Source organism: Urtica dioica, chromosome 6 (assembly GCF_054948205.1).
Source record: "Urtica dioica subsp. dioica isolate 48M chromosome 6, U.dioica_male_clone48M_v1_H2, whole genome shotgun sequence".
In the NCBI taxonomy this organism is placed as follows: Eukaryota; Viridiplantae; Streptophyta; class Magnoliopsida; order Rosales; family Urticaceae; genus Urtica; species Urtica dioica.
This window is the reverse complement of record NC_142761.1, coordinates 3226078-3248464: the sequence shown is the minus strand read 5'-3', so window position 1 is coordinate 3248464 and position 22387 is coordinate 3226078. Positions and strand designations below refer to the sequence as shown.

Genomic DNA, 22387 nt, shown 5'->3' with positions numbered 1-22387 from the left:
ACTAAACATTAATATAATAATAACAAACTTAATCTCATATTTTTCCTACAATAACTAAACATGAATATAATAAAAACAAATCTAAATCTCGGAATATTCTTATAATCTTTAATTAAACATAACTAATTAAAAACATTAATAACAATAATTTATTGAAGAAATATCAACAAATATAAGTAAATTTATCATAAAAACACAAATTTATCCTTCTATTTATCCTAATATATAAATAAAAAAATAAAAATCATTATTTTGACCAAAGTCATCGGATTTTGACCAAAACCATCCGAAACCATTAGATATTGACCGAAACCATCCGAAATCATCGGATCTTGACCGAAAGCATCGGAAACCATCGGAGAAACATGATCATCGGAACTTGTCGGAAATCATCGGATCTTGTCGGATTTTCTGGAAATTTCCGATGAATCTCATCGGATTTCATCGGAGACCATCGGATTCGGATGGTCTCCGATGAAATCCGATGAGAATCATCGAAAATTTCCAGAAAATTTCTCAAACCCTAACTCCTAAATCCGACCAAAATCCCAAAAATAATCACTCTAATCCACTATAATTACTCTAATTCACTATTCTAACTATATTTTAACTATCTAACAACATCAAAACCATAAAATAAACATCAAAAGCTAACATTTTTTTTGTCATTTTGAGATATGGAGCTTTGAACCCGGATTCAAGACTTTAAACAACTTGGAACGCCGGTTTTAATGGTGGTCGGAGGTGTCGGACTTGCTCGGAGGTGTCGGATTTCGTCGGACTAGCTTGGATTTGGTCGGATTCGAGAAAGTGAAAGAGAGATGAAGACTTGAATGAAATGGGAGAGGAGAGAAAGAGAGATTAAGGTGTTTATTTTAAATTCAAGGGTATTTTCGTCTAAAAATTGGATAAAAGTCCAATTATAGATATTTTTTAATTAGTGGGATTTAACTGATATATTTTCAATCCGTAATTTTTTTTATGTCCTTTAATTATTATTTTTTTCCTTTTTTTTTTTCATAGAAAAAAATATAATTTGACGAGAGTCTCAAAGTAATACAAGGAAAAAAAAAACCATAGCACGCGGTGCCCGTCCCTCAAGCGAACTGGTCAAATAAAAAAGAAAAAAAAAAGAATAAATCTGAGCCTTGGCTGTTTGAGAAATTTAAAACCAGAGTAGCAGTAAAAATGGCGACTTCGTCTTCTTCGTCTCCTTCGATCTTGAAAAAGTACGATGTCTTTCTGAGCTTCCGAGGAGAGGACACCAGAAAAAATTTCACGAGCCATCTCCGCCAACGCCTATGCGACATGGAAATCGAGACGTACATAGACGAGACCAGCCTCGCGAAAGGAGACGAGATAGCTCCGTCGCTAATCGAAGCGATCCACCAATCGAACATCGCCATTGTCGTCTTCTCCGAAAATTACGCCTCTTCGTCGTGGTGCTTAGACGAATTACTCCACATCGTGGAATGCGAGGACAAACACGGACTCATTTTGCTGCCCGTGTTTTACAAGGTCGATCCCTCCGACATTCGAAACCTTCGAGGAAATTACGGAGCTTCTTTCGTAAAGCACGCCGAGAAATACGACGATGCGAAGCTTCGACAGTGGAGATCTGCTTTGGAGAAAGCTGCCAGAGACTCTGGCTGGGATTCCAAACTCAGGTTAACTCAAAGCCTTCATTTTTTATTTTTCATTTATACCGAAATCAAATGAAAGAGGAAGCACATTAAATTCAATTTTTTTTCCAGTTCACGGACCTAGAATTAGAAGTTACGTTCTGGATTTGGACGAAATGTTTGTTTCCTAGTTGCATATATAATAAAGTTCATATATGTGTCTCACAGCTACGTATATTCAATTGCAAGGTGCAAAGTATATGATTACCAACTCCGCAGCTTTCTGTTTTCATTTTGTAGGGTTGAGGCCGAATTAATTCAGGAAATAGTCAAAGATGTTTTGGGAAAGTTAAATAATCTAGAATCAACTGATGCCTCGAAAGGCCTAATTGGAATCGAGCAGCACATCAGGAAGATCAAGAAGTTTTTGAGCATTCAGTCGAAAGAAGTTCACGTTGTCGGTATATGTGGAATGGGTGGTATAGGAAAGACCACCATCGCGAGTGTCGTGTTCAATCAGCTAATCGGTCAGTTCAGCGGTTCTTGTTTCTCCGCGAATGTTCGCGAAGAATCTGAGAAATTGGGGATAAGAAGCTTGCGAGACAAGCTACTCGCCCAAGTCCTCAATGATGAAAGCGTCTGCTCAGGAAACCCGTCTTTGAAACCAAGCTTGGTTAGAAGACTACGCCGCAGAAAGGTACTCCTTGTTCTGGACGACGTGAATGATTACGAGCAATTTGAATATATTGCCGGCGGCGATTGGTTTGGCCCCGAGAGTAGAATTATAGTAACGACTAGAGATTTGCAAGTTCTTACGAATATTAATGCTCATGCGCGATATGAGGTTAAGATACGCAAGGTTAGACAGCTGGAATATGATGATGCGCTCGAGCTTTTTCGTTTAACCGCATTCAAGGGAATCGATTCTCCTAGATCGGATTATGTAGATTTGTCTAAACGTGTGGTACTATATGCTGGAGGGATTCCGTTGGTTATCAAAACTCTGGGTTCCTATCTTCGATCTTGCGTGTTGAAGGGAAAGCCATGGGAGATCAACTTGGAGACACTGAAAGAATGTTCCCCTGAAAATGTTCAGAAGAAGTTGTTCATAAGCTATCAAGGGCTTAATAAATTAGAGAGGGCTGTGTTTCTTGATATCGCTTGTTTTTTTAAAAGAACGTCTCAAGATCGTGCAGCATATATACTAGGGAATTTGTATGGGTCTGCGAATTGGCTAATAGAGAATCTCATAGAGAAATCTCTCATCACAACAAGAGGTTATCACAAGGAGCTATGGATGCATGATCAACTAGAAGAAATGGGATGGCAAATTGTTCGAGAAGAATCCAAAATGCTTGGAAAACGGAGCAGGTTATGGATTGCTCAAGAAGTCTGCGACGTCTTGGAGGAAAGTAAAGTAAGTGCCCTAAGATATATTCCTAATTTGAATCTAGATTGCTTGTATTTATTGGTTCTCCAAGTTCATGTAAAAGATTGTTTGTTTTAGCATTTATCTTCCTTGATAGGGAACTGAAGCAATCGAAAAGATGGTCCTAGAGAAAGATCAAATGGTCGAAGACATAAACTTGTCTGCCATGGTTTTCCAGCCTATGAGTAACCTAAGTCTCCTTATAGTCCAAAGTTTTGATGACACCAAGAAGTACAAAGTATATTTTCCCGAAGGTCTTCGATATCTTCCACGTGCACTTAGATATCTCGAGTGGCCAGCGTTCCCTGCAAATTCCTTACCTTCAAATTCTTCACTGCGAAATCTTGTTGAGCTTAAGCTACCATTTAGTCACCTTGAGCAACTTTGGGATGGAGCGGTAGTCCAGGTATTGCCAAACTTGCTCTTGCCGGTATTTATGAATGTGTGCTATGCATTGGATAATATGATTTACTTATGATTAACGGTAAATTTTCGCTTTTCTTCTACAGCGCCTCGGGCACTTAAGACGCCTCGATCTTAGTCACTCTGAGAAACTAATTCGATTCCCGAATCTATCTGGTGCTCCCAATCTTGAGGTCATAAATCTTGAACACTGCTCAAGTTTGCTTCAAGTTCCTTCTGATCATTTGCAAAAGGTTGACAAGCTTATTGATTTCAATTTAAGCCACTGCTCGAGTCTAATTAGTCTTCCAGACACACTCGTTGCTGGCTCACTTAAAGTTCTTAAGCTCAGTTGCTGCTATAATCTGACTACTATTCCTCATATTATCGGTACGAGTATGGAAGAGTTATATGCAGACTCTACTTCAATAAAGGAAGTTCCCTCTTCGATTGACTCTCACAGCCATCTTTCTTTACTATCTGTCGAACACTGTAAATTTCTCGAGTCTCTCCCAAGCAGTATCCATAGCCTAGAGTTCATTGAATCACTTTCCCTTACTGGCTGCTCAGTTCTTGAAAACATTCCAAAACTTCCAAAGAATATAAAAGAGTTTGATTTGAGAAATTCCACAATAAAAATTGTTCCATCGTCCGTTGAATCTCTCTTTTTTCTTGAGAGTATTAATTTGTCTCACTGTCTGCTGCTTGAGAGTCTCCCGAGCAGCATTTTCAAGCTGAGGTGTCTCAAAGAACTCTTCCTCTCGAATTGTTCGAACTTGAGAAGCCTTCCAGAAATTACGGAGCCTGTTGGAAACTTAAGAGTTATCTTGTTAAGTGGGACTGCAATAAAACAGCTTCCCTCATCGATTTATAATCTGACTGGGCTGATTAAACTAGATTTAAGTTCGTGCCGAGGTCTCGAGGGTCTTCCAAACAAGTTGTGTATCATGTATTCGCTCGAGTCCCTCAATCTGAATGGATGTTCAAATCTTGATCGTTTGTCTTCCTTAGCTGGTTTGACGTCATTAGAATCACTAAATTTAAGTGGAACAAGCATTGCCAGAGTACCTCCGAGCATTAGGCGGCTTTCAAAGTTGGTCAGGCTTTACATAAAAAACTGCAGGAACCTCCGGTCTTTGACAGAGCTCCCTCAGGTTTTGGAGTATCTTGATGCGAGTGAGTGTCCACTTCTTGAGACGTTTTCCAATCCTGAAAACATGCTAAAAAAAGGGGCTAATTGTGATGACTATCACATTAGCGAAGAGAGTGTGGTCTCTTTTTTGTTTTATGAATGCTTTAAGTTAGACCAGAACGATCTTATGTTGAACTTCCGGTATAGAGTGTTGCGCAAGGCATTCCGTTATGAGCCTGAAGATTATCTGGTATAGCTCCCTTGCATCTCGAGAACAAATTTTCATATTTTAAGTTTGACGGCATATAACGAAGAAAAAATTAATCCTGTCCTTGTTTTAGCCTTTTTTTTTTTTAAACAAAATGGAAGGATCAGTTTTTTCATTCAGTCCCATATTTTCTTTTTTTGTACCTTTTAAATCTATGATGGGGAAAAAAAAATCACCGATTGAACAAAGATTTTAAATCGAAAAACCTTTTTCCATCCCAGATTGAAAATTGTTCCAATCACAGGTGGGAAAAATAAAATCATGAAAAATCATGCCATGTACCCGCAAACCCCAAGGAAATAAGCATTACTAATCATGTGTGTTTCTGTGTGTGTGTAGCGTTATATCCCAAGTGTTAATTGTTGCTGTCCAGGAGCTGAAGTACCAGAATGGTTCACGTACCAATCCGAGGGATCTTCAATCAAGATCAAGCTTCCGGAAAAATGGAACAGCAACGATCTCCTGGGTTTCGTTGTCTGCGCTGTTGCTTGCGGAGACTACTATCCTCATCCCGTTCCCTTGCGGCTTTTTTCCAAGTTTCGTCTATTGAAATCCAATAATCGTGGGGAAGCGGAGCCATCTTATTGGGTATTTAACGACTACGGAGAAGTGCCGCCTCTGAATTCTCCTCATCTATTCACTTGGTTTCAGTATTATCATTTGCGTAATAAAGACGCAGACGAGGCGTCGTTTGTTTTTTACTTCGAGGAAATGATCAATGCAACTTGGATCAAATCCAGCTCAACCAGAGTCTTACGCTGTGGAATGCGCATGTTGTCTCGCCGAGACGGAGAAGAGTTTGGTTTCAGGCCTCGCAATCTGTATACGATCGACGCACCGGGGCCGACAGAGAAGTGTGAAATAAGTGGAAGTGGAAAAGTAATTACTACATTTGATCTCAGCGGACATATGATAAGATACAGTTGAGGTATATTCGTAGTTACTTATTGTCAATGATTACTCAGTGCATCTGTAAAAAGTTTCGTTACTTTACTACCCCATTGTAATTGGGGTATTCTGAGATGGGTTTCCCACGTTTTTCTTGGAAGTCGAGCGATAGCCGATCTGATGAGTTCAAGAGAATGTTATTTTATTCATTTGTTTTATTATTATTCATATTAGTATAGGCATTGGATTTTTGTGATTAATCATGCATTGTTGATAGAAGTTGCCAGAGAGGCTTCGGAACCACCACGCTGAAAGCGTACACGTCGGACTCCCAGGTCTGAACACCACTGGATCGAAACACCGGCGACATATAGCCCAACGTCCCGTCGAATCTGGCTCTCCCGATCCCGGGCCGCTCGAGCTCGCCGCAGAGCTGCGCGGTGCCGAAGTGGAATAACCTAGAGAACGCTTGTGTTTCTGATTCGATTATGGACAAATTCTACGGCGAGTCTGGTCTTGTTGTGGACGTAATCCATGACATCCAGGTATTGAGGACTGTGAAGGTATGGCTTCTAGGGTTTTGGAGGCAATCGGTGAGGAAGTCGTAGATGAGGGAGATGTGATCGCCGAAGACAGGGGCGCCGAGGAGATTGACAATGCTGGTGTGGTGATACCCATAAAACTTCCTTTTCCGGTCCCTTGGTCTTCTCATGTGTCTCTAAATAGCCCTTAAAGGTGGAAACTTTATTAGGTAAAAAATGTGAACAGGTGGTGTTGAAAAGACTAGACAAGATACGTGAGAACAATATTAAATATTGTTATGAAACAGAATAATTTTCTACTTGTATTATTATGAAGTTATACTATTGCTATTGCTAGATAAAAAAGATAGGACAAGATACGTAAGAACAGTATCAAATTAACCTAGGGAGTATATAAAGTACTTACGTACTGTATTAAATAAACCTAGGGAGTACTTAAAATACGTAGGAAATTTGGCGAGAAATAAATGAAACACTATTTTTAAGGTGAGACAAGTTTCAAGGAAGAGATTATTTTTAAGATGGTCACGAGCTCAGTTCGTGTGGGGGTATAAACATAAATTTTCATTATTTATTGGGCTTTAGTTCGGCCAAAGCCCAATAAGTAATTCAATCCGGCTCTAAACGAAAAGCCCAAGCCCAGCTCACTGAAAAGGAGAACAGATCGTCCGCGCTGGTCCAACTAAGGAACGAAGTCATAGTCAAGCTGGAACCTCGCCGAGAAGATTGGATCTAAGATTTGACCAGTCTGCGACGTGGCGAGGACGAGCTGATCAACATGTGTCCAGAGATGATTATTTCTTCGCCTATAAATAACGACTGTTGTATTCATTTTCGAAACACACAAGCTTTTACTCTGCTTTTCACTTTTATTCAAATTCTCTTGGTCTTTAGTTGAGTTTGCCTTCTTGAGCTCGGCACTTCGCTATTCTTGTAAACGATTATTATTAATAAAGCTCGTTTCTTTTATATTTTGCATCAATATTTCTTTTGAATTGTACCGAGATTTTATTTTTGTTTCTTATACGAAGTCTTCTGAGACATATTATTAAATAAAACAAATATATCGTATATTTATTTGTGATTGCTGACGATCCCGAAATCGACATCAACAGTTCGTAGTGAGGAACTTTGACTTAAAATAATTTGAGGTTAGCTTGAAGTGAGCTGGAGTGAGTTACCTAGAGCTATGAGTTGAGGTAAGCGAGCTGGAGTAAGGTGAGCTGGGAATTGGGACGAGCTCGAACTAGTTTCTCTATACTCTCCCGCAAGCTTTTGACTAACAAATCAATAGGTTTTAGGAAGAATTATTGACCGATATTTGTGCGCGAATCAACGACTATGGTTGTTTATTCTTTCCACTACATCTCACTACATCAGTTGGTATCAGAGCCGAAAAAGATCGTGAATCATGCAGATTTTCATTGGATTCGTTGACGACGATCCAATTTCACACATCACTAGGGCAAAAAGGGTCTCTGTATGCGACTTTTGTTGCATCAAAAGGTCCAAAAGTCGCATCCAAAAGTCATGGACTTTTGGATGTGATAATTTGGATGCGACATGTCACATCTATTGTCGCATCCAAATCCAGTTTAGATGGCGGGAATGGAAAGATTTGGATGCGACATGTCGCATCAATTGGTATTAGAAAATGTACTTTAGATGTCCCTCTATAATAAAACAACATCAAATCTATGTAAACGATAATCTTTTCAAATAACATAGACATCACTTTAGTTTAGAACGACGTTAATTTTCATTCATTTTCTATATAAAAAAATACACACACACTATTCAACTTAGACTCTGCTCATCAGAGTTGAATTGGTGACAAAAAAAACTATTAATAGCCAAAAGATTAATCTAGGTAAAAGCCAATAATTTACGACGAAGTGGAAATCATTTACAAGCCATGGAGTAGTCCAGTATTCGATGAAAGCAAAGAAGAAGAAGAAGAATAAGAAGAAGAAGAAGTGAAGATAGCATTCTGATGCGTGTCGTTCCGGAATAAAAAATTAAATTCCTTAATTGAATATCAAGTATAATAGCTACAACTCGATCGATTAAACTACTCGGTCTAGAGATCTCAGGTTTTGTCGGCGATTATCGGTCACGACCTGCAAGACTTCATCTACAGGAACAGAGCTCCGCCACAACAATTCAATGAAATCGTCGACAGTCAAGGTAACAAGTCCTCGATCTCAAATCCAGATTTCATCGTCTGGCTATGCGAAGACCAACTTCTTAGTTGGCTACTATCCTCTCTCACCACCACCATTCTCTGATCTGTAACGCGAATAAGAACCTAACACAAATTGTGGAAGGCATTGGAATCTCTATTTGCTGTTAAATCCAAGGCCAGAGTGATGCCGCTCAAATTGTAACTTCAGACGGCAAAGAAAGGCTCTCTTTCAATCTCTGACTACTTTGCAAAGATGGAGAGCATTGCAAACTCACTATTTCTTGCTGGAAATGAAATTAGCGATGATGAGTTGATCATGGCCATTCTCATGGGACTTCCGTCAGAGTATGACACTCTAGTTGGGATGGTCAACTTCAAACTACAATGCAATGAGGTTAATGTTGCAGAGATCTCAATCCGGGAGATTCTAGCCATGGCTCTCTCTCAGGAGACTAGAATCGAATAGATGGCAAGAAGTTTGGACGATCAAGTTCACACAGCAATGGTCAATCATGTGGAGACTCGTGGTCGTGGACGAACTCGTGGCAGAGGACGAGGACGTTCTAATGGTGCTAGAGGATCGAATAATGGCTCAAGACCTACATGCCAGATTTGCAACAAATAAAGTCATATCGCAACCGCGTGCTGGTATCGACTTGACGAGACCTATCAGGCATCTCCACCACAAGCGACGAACTCAGCACCAGCACAACAAAGAGATGCATCCAAGACAATGTCTACATTTTTTGCAGGACCTGAGATAGTCTATGACCCGGCGTGGTATGCTGACATAGGTGCAACTAATCATGTTACATTACAGATGGAAAACCTACAAGTGAGCACTAACTAGAAGGGAAAAGAGAAGCTGATGGTTGGCAACGGTAATTGTCTCACCTAGTACAAAACTTTGATGATAAGATGAAAATTTATGAGATTAGACTGAAAAACATACTTAGAGTACTTGAAATAAAGAAAAGTCTGGTGGGCATATCTCAGTTAACAGCTGATAATGAAATTTTTGTTGAGTTTCATGCGGATTCCTGTGTTGTCAAGGACAAGAGGACATGCATGGTTCTTCTTTGAGGAACAACTAGAGATGGACTATACCTATTTGGCTGTACTCCTCCAGGCAATATCAAGAATGTTCCAGTCAACTTCAGTGTCTCAACTCTACCATCAGCATCAGTTACTCAAGTCACGCCACAAAGCTCATATGTGGACTCCTCAGTGCATCTCTGACTGTTACTCAAGACAGTTCTCTTAGTCACTCTGAGAGAAACTCCAAAGTCTATTGTAATTTTTCTACTAATAATAATTGGCAGCTATGGCATAATAGGCTGTGTCATGCCTCAGAAAAAGTTGTAAACACTGTAATGAATAAGCGTAAAGTTACTTGTTCAGAAAGAAATACTACAGTTTGCTCAGCATGCCAATATGGAAAAAGTCATACAATCACTTTCTCTTTGTCCCAGTCAAGAGCCACACATGTTCTCCAACTGGTTCACACAGATGTATGGGTCCATCACCTTTTGTCTCAAGCCAAGGCTACAAATACTACATACACTTTATTGCTGATCATTCCAGGTTCACCTGGATCTATCCTATGAAGGCAAAGTCAGATGCATTTGGAATCTTCAAAAGCTTCAAAAATTTTGCTGAGAAGTCCCTGAAGACAAGTATTTGTGGTCTTCAATGCGATTGGGGATGAGAGTATCGACCTCTTACATCATTTCTTGGTGAACAAGGAATTGCAATATGCCATCCTTGTCCACATGTGCATGCTCAAAATGGCGAAGTATAGAGGAAACACAGACACATTGTGGAGCTAGGGCTCTCGATGCTAGCATAAGCTCAGTTACCGCTGACTCACTGATGGGATGCTTTTTCTACAGTTGTCTTCATCATCAACATCCTACCCACACAGGTTCTAAGCAATCTCAGTCCCTTTGAAGTTCTATATAGTAAATTACCTGACTACAATTTCCTCAGGACTTTTGGCTGTACTGTTTATCCCCACTTTAGACCTTACAATAATCACAAAATTGAGTTCAGATCAGCTAAATGCTTATTCCTAGGCTACAACTCATTGCACAAAGGATATAAATACCTTCATCCCTCAGGAAGACTTTATATCACTAGGAATGTTGTAATTGATGAGTCTGAGTTTCCTTAGAAATCTCTTTTTCATATTGAGTCATTGAATTCAGACAAGTCTACATCCCATATTCATACCAGGTCAAAATCAGGCATATTCAAGCCCAAGGTATATATTGTGTCAAGACATCCATTGTCCATCATAACTGGTCCTCGCGAACTAGACTCGGTCAAACAGGCTCTAGCTGATGAGCAATTCTTTGCCAGTGATGGTATATACATTCTACTCTTGGTTTGCGTTGATGACATTCTAGTCACTGGTAACAATGATAAGGTCATCGCCAAGCTCACGTCAGATCTTCATGCCCAGTTTGCCCTTAAACAGTTGGGATCTCTTCACTATTTCCTTGGCATTGAAGCATTCTTTGATTCCTCTGGCTTGTACCTCTCTCAGTCAAAGTACATTGCTGACCTACTCCAACGCCTGAATATGGTCGGAGTCAAGCCTTGTTCAAGCTCGATGGTGAAGCCATGGATGACCCGTTCATCTATCGCAGCACAATTAGCGCCTTCTATGTTAAGATGACACGACCAGACATTACTCATGTGGTGAATAAACTCAGCCAATTCCTTCAAGCTCTGACGTCAATTCATTGGTTAGCCTGCAAGAGGGTGTTGAGGTACCTCAAAGGCACTATAAGTCATGGTTTTTCCTTCAAGCTAGCTCACTCTCTTGCTCTAACTGCGTTTTCTGATGCGGACTGGGCAAGCAACGTTAATGATCGCCGGTCCACCAACACGTACTGTGTGTACCTCGCAGATTGCCTGGTGTCTTGGAGTTCACGCAAACAAGGGGTTATTGCCCGCTCGAGTACTGAAGCGGAATACCGAGCTCTAGCTCATGCGGCTGCTGAACTCACCTGGATTTGCTCCTTGCTCACGGAGCTTCTTGTCCGGTTGCCTCGACCACCCATCATTTGGTGTGATAATATTGGTGTTGCTGCTATGGTTGTCAATCTGGTCTTCCACACTCGCACGAAGCATGTGGAGATCGACCTCCATTTCGTCCGTGATATGGTGTTGCGTCGGGACTTTGGAGATACGCTACATTCCCACGATGGAGCAGATCGTTGATGCTCTCACCAAGATCCTCAGTGTCACTCGGTTTCTCAAGCTAAAGGACAAACTCCACGTCACAGCAGCTCTGTGTACTTTGGGGGGGGGGGGTAATAGAGTAAGTCACGCCATGTCAGAGGACACGTCACTGAGCGACACGCAGTGAGCGGAATAACGTGACAGGCTAGCGAGGCGGTTAGAGTTTGTTAGAATCAGTTAGACGATCATACTCTGTATTTATACCAAAGAATGTACTATGTTCAATCTAATGAGAATCATCGAGAAGAACATTTTCTCTCGAATCCAAACCTAGATCCAAATCCCATTCTTCTTCCGCAAGATTATCTCTGTTAATAAGCCGATGATCAATATAAAAAGATACATATAGGTTTCAAATTACCTCAAAATCACGGCCTTAAACTTCGGCAAGATTTTTTTTGTTTTCCTGTCTGATCAATGCAACCAACGTTAAACAAAACGTATGTAACTAGTGTGCGCATGTGTTTGTGGATCATATGTATATATAATACACACACACACACACACACACACACACACACACACACACACACACACACACACACACACATCATCGGGTTATATTAGTCGATTGGACAATCTAAAGGGAAAAGGATAGAAGCAATATTGCTTCCTTAGCCCCGTCAAAAAGAGATTATATGGCCTTATCTTTTTCGGAGATATTTGATTTATACGTGTATATATATATATATATATATATATATATATATATATATATATATATATTAAACATCGATCAACAACAACGAGAGCTGGTAAAGAATTTATAAAAGGCAAAACAAAAAACTCTCGCTTTCAGTTAATCACATCTATGATTTTGTTTTTGACCATTGATTACCAGTCTGTTAGTGTCCATGTATTTGAATTTATATAAACAAAATCATGTATGAGACTCCGACAGAATCATTGTATGTATTCATTTCTTCTCTACTTCATTTTCCTTCTTGTCTGTAAAACGTAAGGACTCCTTCATATTCAAGAGTTCCTAATTAAACATATTGTTAAGTTTCTAATCCTAAACAATTCCGTTATGTCAGTGAAAGATTTAGTAGGTATACAATTTGATACGTTCCTGCTTCAGGAGTATCAGGTATGCTCACAATAAAACAGAGGAAGAGAATATTTAGAGAGAAGAAGAGATTTCTTATTTCTGGTAATGTTTCAAAATCTCCAAAAGTCAGTACATATCCCTCATGGACCACACCCTCACGTAACAGAATTCATTCTCAGCCAATAAAAAAAAGACAACACATTTTATGAAAATACTTCTAGAATCACGTCCTTGCTTCAGGTGCTTTTCAGCGTCCGTACTCGGTTACCCATCTTGACGGTTTGGGCTTCCTATGACCTCGCCCCATCAGTTCTTCTTCGCTTGTATTGGGCTGGACTTGTTCTTGGGCTGCTACAGAAGATTGGGCTTGCTCCTGGGATGTATCCGGTGTTGTGGTCGTATCACATTTGCAAAGCCCTTATAGCAGCTGATCTCAGAAAGCACATACCGGTGTTTATACATGCAATACACACAGCTGTATAAACCTAAAGCAGAACCAATTTTATTGTATGAATAAATAACAATATCACTTACATTATTATATATATATATATATATATATATATATATATATATATAATACAATCGTAGTTCATGAATCGTATGATAAGGAACGAGATAGTGTTTGTGAGAAACGTAGAGCTTTTCTCATTTTCTGATTAACCCAATACTGAAATGAAGCAGAGTACTTATACATTCAGTGTTTGTATGTAAAAGACTAAAAAGCCATCGAGGCTGTTATTACAGACAATATAAAAGAGTAAAAACGACATGATAATAAAATGACATAATAACGAGGACTCTAATACGCCCCCGCAAGATGGAACTCATGGCGGCCTGAAGATGTCCTTGAGAGCCATCTTGGAAATGAGAGACCGAAGAGCAGATCCAACAAGCGGCTTGGTGAGGATGTCAGCAAGCTGCAGACTAGAACGAATGGGCAGGAGCTTCAGAACCTGTCGCTGAAGGCAATCTCGCACAAAATGACAGTCGATCTCTATGTGTTTGGTGCGTTCGTGAAACGAGGGGTTCGAAGCGATGTGCACAGCAGCCTTATTGTCGCAGTACAAGACAGCCGGAGAAGGGCATGGAACAGCAAAATCACGCAACAATTGCTGAAGCCAAATGATCTCAGAGGCAGCCAAAGCAAGTGCACGATACTCGGCCTCGGCGGAGGATCGCGAAACAGTCCCTTGCTTCTTAGACTTCCATGCAATAAGAGAGTCCCCCACAAAAACACAAAAACCAGTGACCGACCGACGAGTGTCAGAGCAAGTGCCCCAATCAGCATCTGAAAAGGCGCGGATCTGAGAAGAAGGTGAGGCCGAATAGAACAGGCCAAGCCCAGGAGTACCCTTTATATAGCGAAGCAGGTGGTGTGCTGCCTGAAGATGTGGGACACGAGGAGCCGAAAGGAATTGGCTCAAAGTATGGACACAAAAGGTGATGTCTGGGCGAGAGATCATCAAATACAGGAGGCGACCAATCAAACGACGATAGGACGTAGCATCAGAAAGCAACTCACCGCTGGAGGCAGCAAGGGGAGTTTTTGGATTCATTGGAGACTTCGCAGGCTTGCAGTCCAAGAAATCAAAATCTTATAACAAATGTAGAGCATACTGTCGTTGAGAGATCACCAAACCAGAAGAGGAACGTGCAACCTCAAGCCCAAGGAAGAACCTCAAATCACCAAGATCCTTCAACTTGAAGCGAGTGCCAAGAAAAGCCTTCACAGCAGCAATGAGGTCCGAATTAGGACCGGCAACGATGATGTCATCGACGTATACAAGCACGACAACAAACTGAGAACCACGTCCCTTAGTGAAAATAGAGTAATCGGCATTAGACTGTACAAATCCAAACTGCACTATAGCCTGGGTGAACTTCAAATTCCACTACCGCGAAGCCTGATTTAACCCATATATGGACTTGTGAAGACGACAAACGGGTTTGGAACCAGGTGGCAAGGGGTTAGTCGGAGGAGAGTAACCCTGAGGAAGGTCCATGTATACCTCCTCGAACAAGTCTCCATTAAGGAAGGCATTGTTGACGTCCAATTGAGCAAGTTCCCAGCCATGAGAAGCAGCTAAGGCCAGCAAGAGTTTGAGCGTGACTAGCTTAGCCACCGGGGAGAAAGTATCCACAAAATCCACACCCTCTTGTTGGTTGTAACCTTTGGCAACTAACCGTGCCTTGTGTCGAGCTAAAGAACCATCTGAATGGAATTTGTTTTTAAAAACCCATTTACAGCCTATAGAGTGCTTACCCGGAGGCAAAGAAACCACCGACCAAGTATGATTAGCGTCCATGGCTGCTAGCTCTTCCTTCATAGCCAAGCACCACTGGTCGTCCTTAGCCGCTTGGTGATAAAACCGTGGCTCAAACACCATGGAAACAACCATAATGAAGGGATGAAAGGAAGAGGACAAACGAGTATAAGAGAGGACCTTGTCCAGCGAATGTGGGGATGAACGTGCCGGAGCCTCGAGGACTTGATTCAGATGAAAATCAAGTAGCTTCGGGGGTAACCGACTAGGGCGCACGGAACGACGAACAACTTGGGCAAGCGGAGGCTGTTCTAGTGAACTGGCTGATGGAGACAGCGACAAATCAGGCGTCAGTAAACCAGCACCAGGTGTGTCCTCAATAACCACAGCAGGCAGGGGGCTGCGATCAACAACATGGCTAGGGTATGGGGGATCAGCCATAGAGTCGTCAGATGCCCTCGGAAGCACAACTGTCGCAAAGGGATCAGGAATAGAGCTAACAAGCTTGACATCAAGAAAAGGAAAACCATCTCATGGAAGCTAACATCACGAGACAAGAAAACTTCCTTGGTGTCCAAATCAAATAGCATGTAGCCCTTAACCCCAGGTGGGTAGCCAATGAACACACAGCGACGGGCGCGAGGCGCGAACTTCGTGCGATGGCCTCGAAGAGTGGACGCAAAAGCGAGACAGCCAAACATTCGCAAAGAGCTGTAGTCCGGACTCTTATCGAGTAACCTTTGATAAGGAGAAATCCCCTGAAGGACCGGTGTGGGTGTACGGTTGATCAAAAACACTGCTGTGAGAACACAATCGGACCAGAATTCAATCGGGATTCGCGACTGAAAATAGAGTGCCCGGGCAACATTGAGGATGTGTTGATGTTTCCGTTCAACCACGGAATTCTGCTGGGGAGTTTCGACACACGAGAACTGATGAATGGTTCCTTGTTTGTGGAAAAAATCAGCGAATACCAGTTCCTTCGCATTATCGGAGCGAAAGACTTTAACCACTTTGTTAAATTGTGTAGACACCATTGCACAAAAACGAGGAATCAGTGTATGGACATCAGACTTTGCTCGCATTAAAAAAATCCAACAAAATCGCGAACAATCATCAACCAATGTGAGAAAGTATCTATAACCAGCATAAGAAGGCACATTATAAGGACCCCACACATCGCAGTGAATCAAATCAAACAATGAATCCGATAGATGATTGTTTGCATCAAAAGGAAATCGTCGTTGTTTGGCAAGAGGACACACAAGACAAGGTAATTTCCTATTACAGTGAGTAATATCCAAAATATTCCTCATAGGTTCCAATTTCTTGAAAGATAAGTGACCCAATCTCCCATGCCAAATCTGCGAAGAAACCTTGTTGACTGTTGAGTGGAGCCCCTGGTCCGAGCTCCTCGACAGCAGGTACAAGTCCGAGACCAGATCACCTTTGCCAATCATTTTCATGCCCTTTGTGTCCTGGATTGTGAAACCATCAACATAGAAGATCACAACAGCCTTTGAATCCTTAGTCAAAGCACTTACTGACAATAGATTGAATTTGAAACCAGGCACCAACAGAACATTCCTGAGTACTAGATCAGGAGTCACTCGCACATCTCCACAGTGATGAACCGGTATAATAGTATGATTAGGGAGTGTAACAGTGGAGTGTGTTAGAGGTTTCAAGTTCATTAACATTCTCTTATCAGAACATATATGCCTAGACGCTCCAGAGTCTATAATCCAATCATATTTGCAAGCCTTAGCATCTGTGCTAATATGAGTGAGTGAGCAATTACCTGACAGGTATGAAGAAACATTGATCTCTGTACTGGAAGACGTCGGAGGTGTGAATGCCATTTGCTGGGACAGCATGTTAATCAGCTGGTGGCACTGATCATAAGTCAGCGATGAAGCGCCCTTAGCTCCTTCTCCATGAGAGACTTGTTGTGGCTGCTCGATCAAACTCCTCGAATCAGCACAGTTTGCCTGGCCTTTGAACCTCTTGTGGCCTGGAGGATAGCCGTGAAGCTTGTAGCATTTCTCCATCGTATGACCTTGGAACTTGCAGTGAATACAGAATGGCTTGTCCTTCTCTTTCTTGTAATTCTTCTTCTGAGAATCATCTCTCACAGCAGCTAAAGCCATAGAATTTGACAAGTCTCCTTGACCGGTTTCAACATATCCAATAGATCTCTGCATTTCCTCCTGAGAAACTAATCCATATACCTTGTTTATTGGAGGCATATGATCCATGAGCAATACCTGTCCTCTAGTCTGAGCATAACTCTCGTTGAGTCCCATCAGAAAAGACATGACATATTCTTCGTGATAAAACTCATTTAGAGCCTTAGATCCTCCACAGGAGCAATTGCACGAACACGTAGGCTTGTAGTTGTTCAGCTCTTCATGAATCGACTTCAAGTTAGTGAAATACGCACCAACTGACTTCTGATCTTGCTTCAGGTTCGACAATTCACGACGGAGCTGAAAAATCCGTGGCTTGTTCCCTTGCTGAAATCTTTCTTCCAGATCTCGCCAGATCTCATGAGCTGAGTCCGAGAACAGAACACTTGTGGAGATCTCCTTGCTGACGGAGTTAAGCAACCAAGAAATCACCATATTGTTGCTGCGAATCCAAGCATTGTAGGCAGAGATGTTGGATCTCGAAGGTCTCTCTATAGATCCATCAATAAATCTAATTTTGCTCTTCGTCGACAAAGCAATCTTCATTGATCGGCTCCATGAAATGTAGTTCTCACCAGTCAAAAGCTGCGTCACGAGAATCGTTCCAGGATTATCCGAATGATGAAGGAAGTAAGGATTGGAGAGATCTTCATTCGATGGCTTCTCAGTTACAGAAGTTGCTGAAGACAATTGATCCTCCATTCCTGATCTTCACGTAGATCGCTGTAGAGTCAATAGAGCTAGAAGAATTCACGAACACAATCAATCAAGCGATGTAGCGGAAATCAAACGCTCTGATACCATAATACAATCGTAGTTCATGAATCGTATGATAAGGAACGAGAGAGTGTTTGTGAGAAACGTAGAGCTTTTCTCATTTTCTGATTAACCAAATACTGAAATGAAGCAGAGTACTTATACATTCAGTGTTTGTATGTAAAAGACTAAAAAGCCATCGAGGCTGTTATTACAGAAAATATAAAAGAGTAAAAACGACATGATAATAAAATGACATAATAACGAGGACTCTAATAATATATATTATAAATCTCAATAAACTTGAGGAAAGCGTAACCCAAATGAAAAAAAAAAAATCACCGATAAGTTTCCCATGCATGTCCTCGATTGTTAAAAAAAAATTAATAAAAAAAAAGGTAGAGAGCGAGACTACAGTATTGAACTACTGTATATAGCTACTCGTCACTTCTTATCGTATAAGAGAAACTTAAGCCGCCAAAAAAGAAATTTTATACCACTTTTAAAGTGTAGGTCGTGGATTCAATCTCCACTCGCAACAAAACTGCCATAAAAAAAATAAAAAAATAAAAGCTAGTACTCGTGTAACCCAAAATCGCAGTTCCAAAACGGAAATCGTAAAAGAAGAAGAAGAGGAACGAAAAGCAAGCACACAATGTATCAAAGAAGAAGAAGATTTAATGACCTGATATTATCTTAATAACAAATATTTTTTTTTCTTTCTTTCTCATTTCAATAATGAATATATGCTAGCTGTTTTGTCTTTTGTGCGTGTCGGTCGATCGATATTCAAGTGTAGCTCCAGAGAAACTCTCCGTCGGAGTAATCTCCCGTCGATTCATCTGAAGGCGGAGTGTTGATCATCGGCGGACTTACAAGCATTCCCTCCGCCATGTTCGCCAGCAGATTCGGCATGTTCAGAATCACTTCTTGTGAAAGTATCACGAGGTTCCATCTCAAAACCAATTGGTAATGAGAGGAGTGACTCATGACCTTTATAAGCTCTTGTTAGTTCCCATTCACTTTCAATGTGAGATTCCTAACACGCCCCCTCAAGATGACGGCTCTTTGCGTTCGTTCATCTTGGGCCGAATCCCAACGATTGGATCGGATACCCATTTGGGCTTAATGGGCTCTGATACCATGTGAAAGTATCATGAGGTTCCATCTCAAAACCAATTGGTAATGAGAGGAGTGACTCATGACCTTTATAAGCTCTTGTTAGTTCTCATTCACTTTCAATGTGAGATATTCCTAACACGCCCCCTCAAGATGACGGCTCTTTGCGTTCGTTCATCTTGGGCCGAATCCCAACGATTGGATCGGATACCCGTTTGGGCTTAATGGGCTCTGATACCATGTGAAAGTATCATGAGGTTCCATCTCAAAACCAATTGGTAATGAGAGGAGTGACTCATGACCTTTATAGCTCTTGTTAGTTCGCATTCACTTTCAATGTGGGATTCCTAACACTTCCTCGTCGATAAACTCAGCCGCTGAATCATTGTTACTATTACGATGATCATCATATATATATATATATATATATATATATAACAAAATATATATATATATAATTAAACTATATACATATACATATATAACAAATTATATTTATATATTTATATATATATATATATATATAACAAAATATAAACATAATTAAACTATATACATATATATATATATATATATATATAACAAAATATAAACATAATTAAACTATATACATATATATTTATAAATTATATTTCTTCAAACTAATTAAACATTAATTATATCAGTTTATAATACAAAAATTTAATCTATATTTCTCAAAACTAGTAAAGATTAATTATATAATTTTATAACACAAAAATGATTAAACAATAATTTTATCATTATATAATACAAAATATATCAATAATATTTTTTTAACAATAATAAAATATTTCTTATAATATTTTTTATTAATGAGGAAAGAGATTTTTTTGCATTATATAATGATCTGATAAATGTTTGTTTAGTTTTAAAAAGAATTAATCATTTGTGTATATTAATGAGGAGATTTTTTTTAACTTTTGTATTATAAAATTATATGAACTAATTTTAAGAAAATTAATATTATTTTTATATTAAATCAGAAGCTGCCACGTATTTTTTCATCCAATTTAATAGAGTAAGTACTTACGGCGCAACTAAAATATAGCTTTAGGTATTCTTTTCCGGTGAAAAAAAATGGGTATATAAGTATCATTTTAGATAAATATTAGGTATTTTTTTCGTCATTAACCCATATATAGTTGAATGGTGGAAATAGCATGTGCTTTAGTGAAAATAAATGGAAATAACTTCCCTAATATTTTTAAATTAAAAAAAAAAACTGGAACTTATTTAACATGGTTTATTATTTACATTTTTATTTATTTATAAGCAAAAATCAGTTTTTTACTGTTTGAAAGAAATGGACGGATAAATTAGAAAATAAATTATTTTAACTCACTAATTATAAAACATTGCACTTTTAAAACACTATTCATATACTTTTACTTGTATTATTTTATATCAGGAATGAGTTTGGAGTTATGCCGAAAACCCGTTTTGCTTGGCTAGGTCTTCGTCGCTTTCCATTTTAGCATCTTGTGCACTCACGAATTGTACCTTGTTGACACTCCTCTCATCTACTCCATGTTTTTTCGGTCTTCGAATTTTCCAAGTAAAATGCGTGTTCTTGATTTTGTATTCTATTTTGCTTTACTGTCAATGTCACACATCAGTGCAATGGTCTTTTGTTGGGATTTTTTTTTTCTTTTCATCATATCATATAAGCGCGTAGCCGCGTATGAGTCAATTCTACAGCAACAAAAAATTCCAAGAAATGTAGTACATAATTATTTGAAGGAATGTATAATCAAGTATGACCATATATATTATTGTGATTATGAATTGTGTTTTGTGAACATAGAGGCTAGAGCTATAGAGGACCCTCATGTTGCACACGTTTTAATCACATCGTGTAGATTTTCTTTCTGTAATAGTACCATATAATTAATTTATGAATATATACATATTTTTCAACATAACTATTTTGTTGGGACACCAAATAATTAAGTGTTATTAATCCTCCTTTTATTCGCATGACTTCTAGGCAATGAACTACCGTACTACTAGTACTACATAATTATGAATAATATACATATATATATATATATATATATATATATATATATATATGAATATACATATGTTTGTGTGTGTTTCAAATCTGCATAGTACTTGAATTGAGTACTCAAAAAGATAAATAATAACTAAGCTGGTTTGATCGCAGGTAAAAATAAATAATGAAATTATAGTAAGTTTGTGGTAATAAGGATTAATATTACTGTTAATAAGCAGATATCAATATAAAAAGATACATATAGGTTTCAAATCATTACCTCAAAATCACGGCCTTAAACTTCGACAAGTTTTTTTTGTCTTCCTGTCTCGTCAATGCAACCGACGTTAAACGAAACGTATGTAACATATCTGTATATATATATATATATATATATATATATATATATATATATATATATATTATATGTTTATATAATACACACATACACATCATCGGATTATATTAGTCAATTGGAAAATCTAAAGGAAAAAGGATAGAAGCAATATTGCTTCCCTAGCCCCATCAAAAAGAGATTATATGGCCTTATCTTTTTCAGAGATATTTGATTTATACACACACACACACACACACAAAAACAAAAAACTCAATCACATCTATGATTTTGTTTTTGACCATTGATTCTCTACCAGTTTTTTAGTGTCCATATATTTGAATTTATACAAACAAAATCATGTACGAGACTCCGACAGAATCATTGTATGTATTCATTTCTTCTCTACTTCATTTTCCTTCTTGTCTGTAAAACTTAAGGACTCCTTCATATTCAAGAGTTCTTAATTAAACATATTGTTAAGTTTCTAATCCTAAGCAATTCCGTTATGTCAGTGAACGATTTATAGTAGGTATACATTTGCAAAACCCTTATAGCAACTGATCTCAGAAAGCACATACCGGTGTTTATACATGCAATACACACAGCTGTATAAATACAAAGCAGAACCAATTTTATTATATGAATAAATAACAATATCTCTTACATTATATATATATATATATATATATATATATATATATATATATATTATAAATCTCAATAAATTTGAGGAAAGCGTAACCCAAATGAAAAAAAAAATTCATCTAGAAGTTTCCCATGCATGTCCTCGATTGTTAAAAAAATTAATAAAAAAAAAAACAGTAGAGAGAGACTACAGTATTGAACTACTGTATATAGCTACTCGTCACTTCTTATCGTATAACCATATGATAAATAATACACAAATCTAATAGAAACTTAAGCAGCCAAAAAA

The 22387-nt window shown here is 39.0% G+C and overlaps 1 protein-coding gene across 4 annotated transcripts; it reads left to right on the top strand.

Moving 5' to 3' along the window:
• The first annotated feature begins 1150 nt into the window (after window positions 1-1150).
• Window positions 1151-6794, top strand: LOC149392941 (disease resistance protein Roq1-like). 4 transcript variants are annotated; one of them, XM_089616943.1, is made up of 6 exons: window positions 1151-1667; window positions 1923-3039; window positions 3149-3457; window positions 3561-4835; window positions 5193-5781; window positions 6022-6794. In XM_089616943.1, the coding sequence occupies exons 1-5, from the start codon at window positions 1189-1191 to the stop codon at window positions 5778-5780; spliced, it is 3768 nt and encodes a 1255-aa protein (XP_089473069.1). In that variant the 5' UTR covers window positions 1151-1188; the 3' UTR covers window position 5781; window positions 6022-6794. The 4 variants fall into 4 exon arrangements, with proteins under 4 accessions (XP_089473069.1, XP_089473070.1, XP_089473071.1 ...); XM_089616944.1 differs by having other exon boundaries at window positions 6019-6794; XM_089616945.1 differs by lacking the exon at window positions 6022-6794 and having other exon boundaries at window positions 3561-3647; window positions 5193-5969.
• Window positions 6795-22387: the final 15593 nt, after the last annotated feature.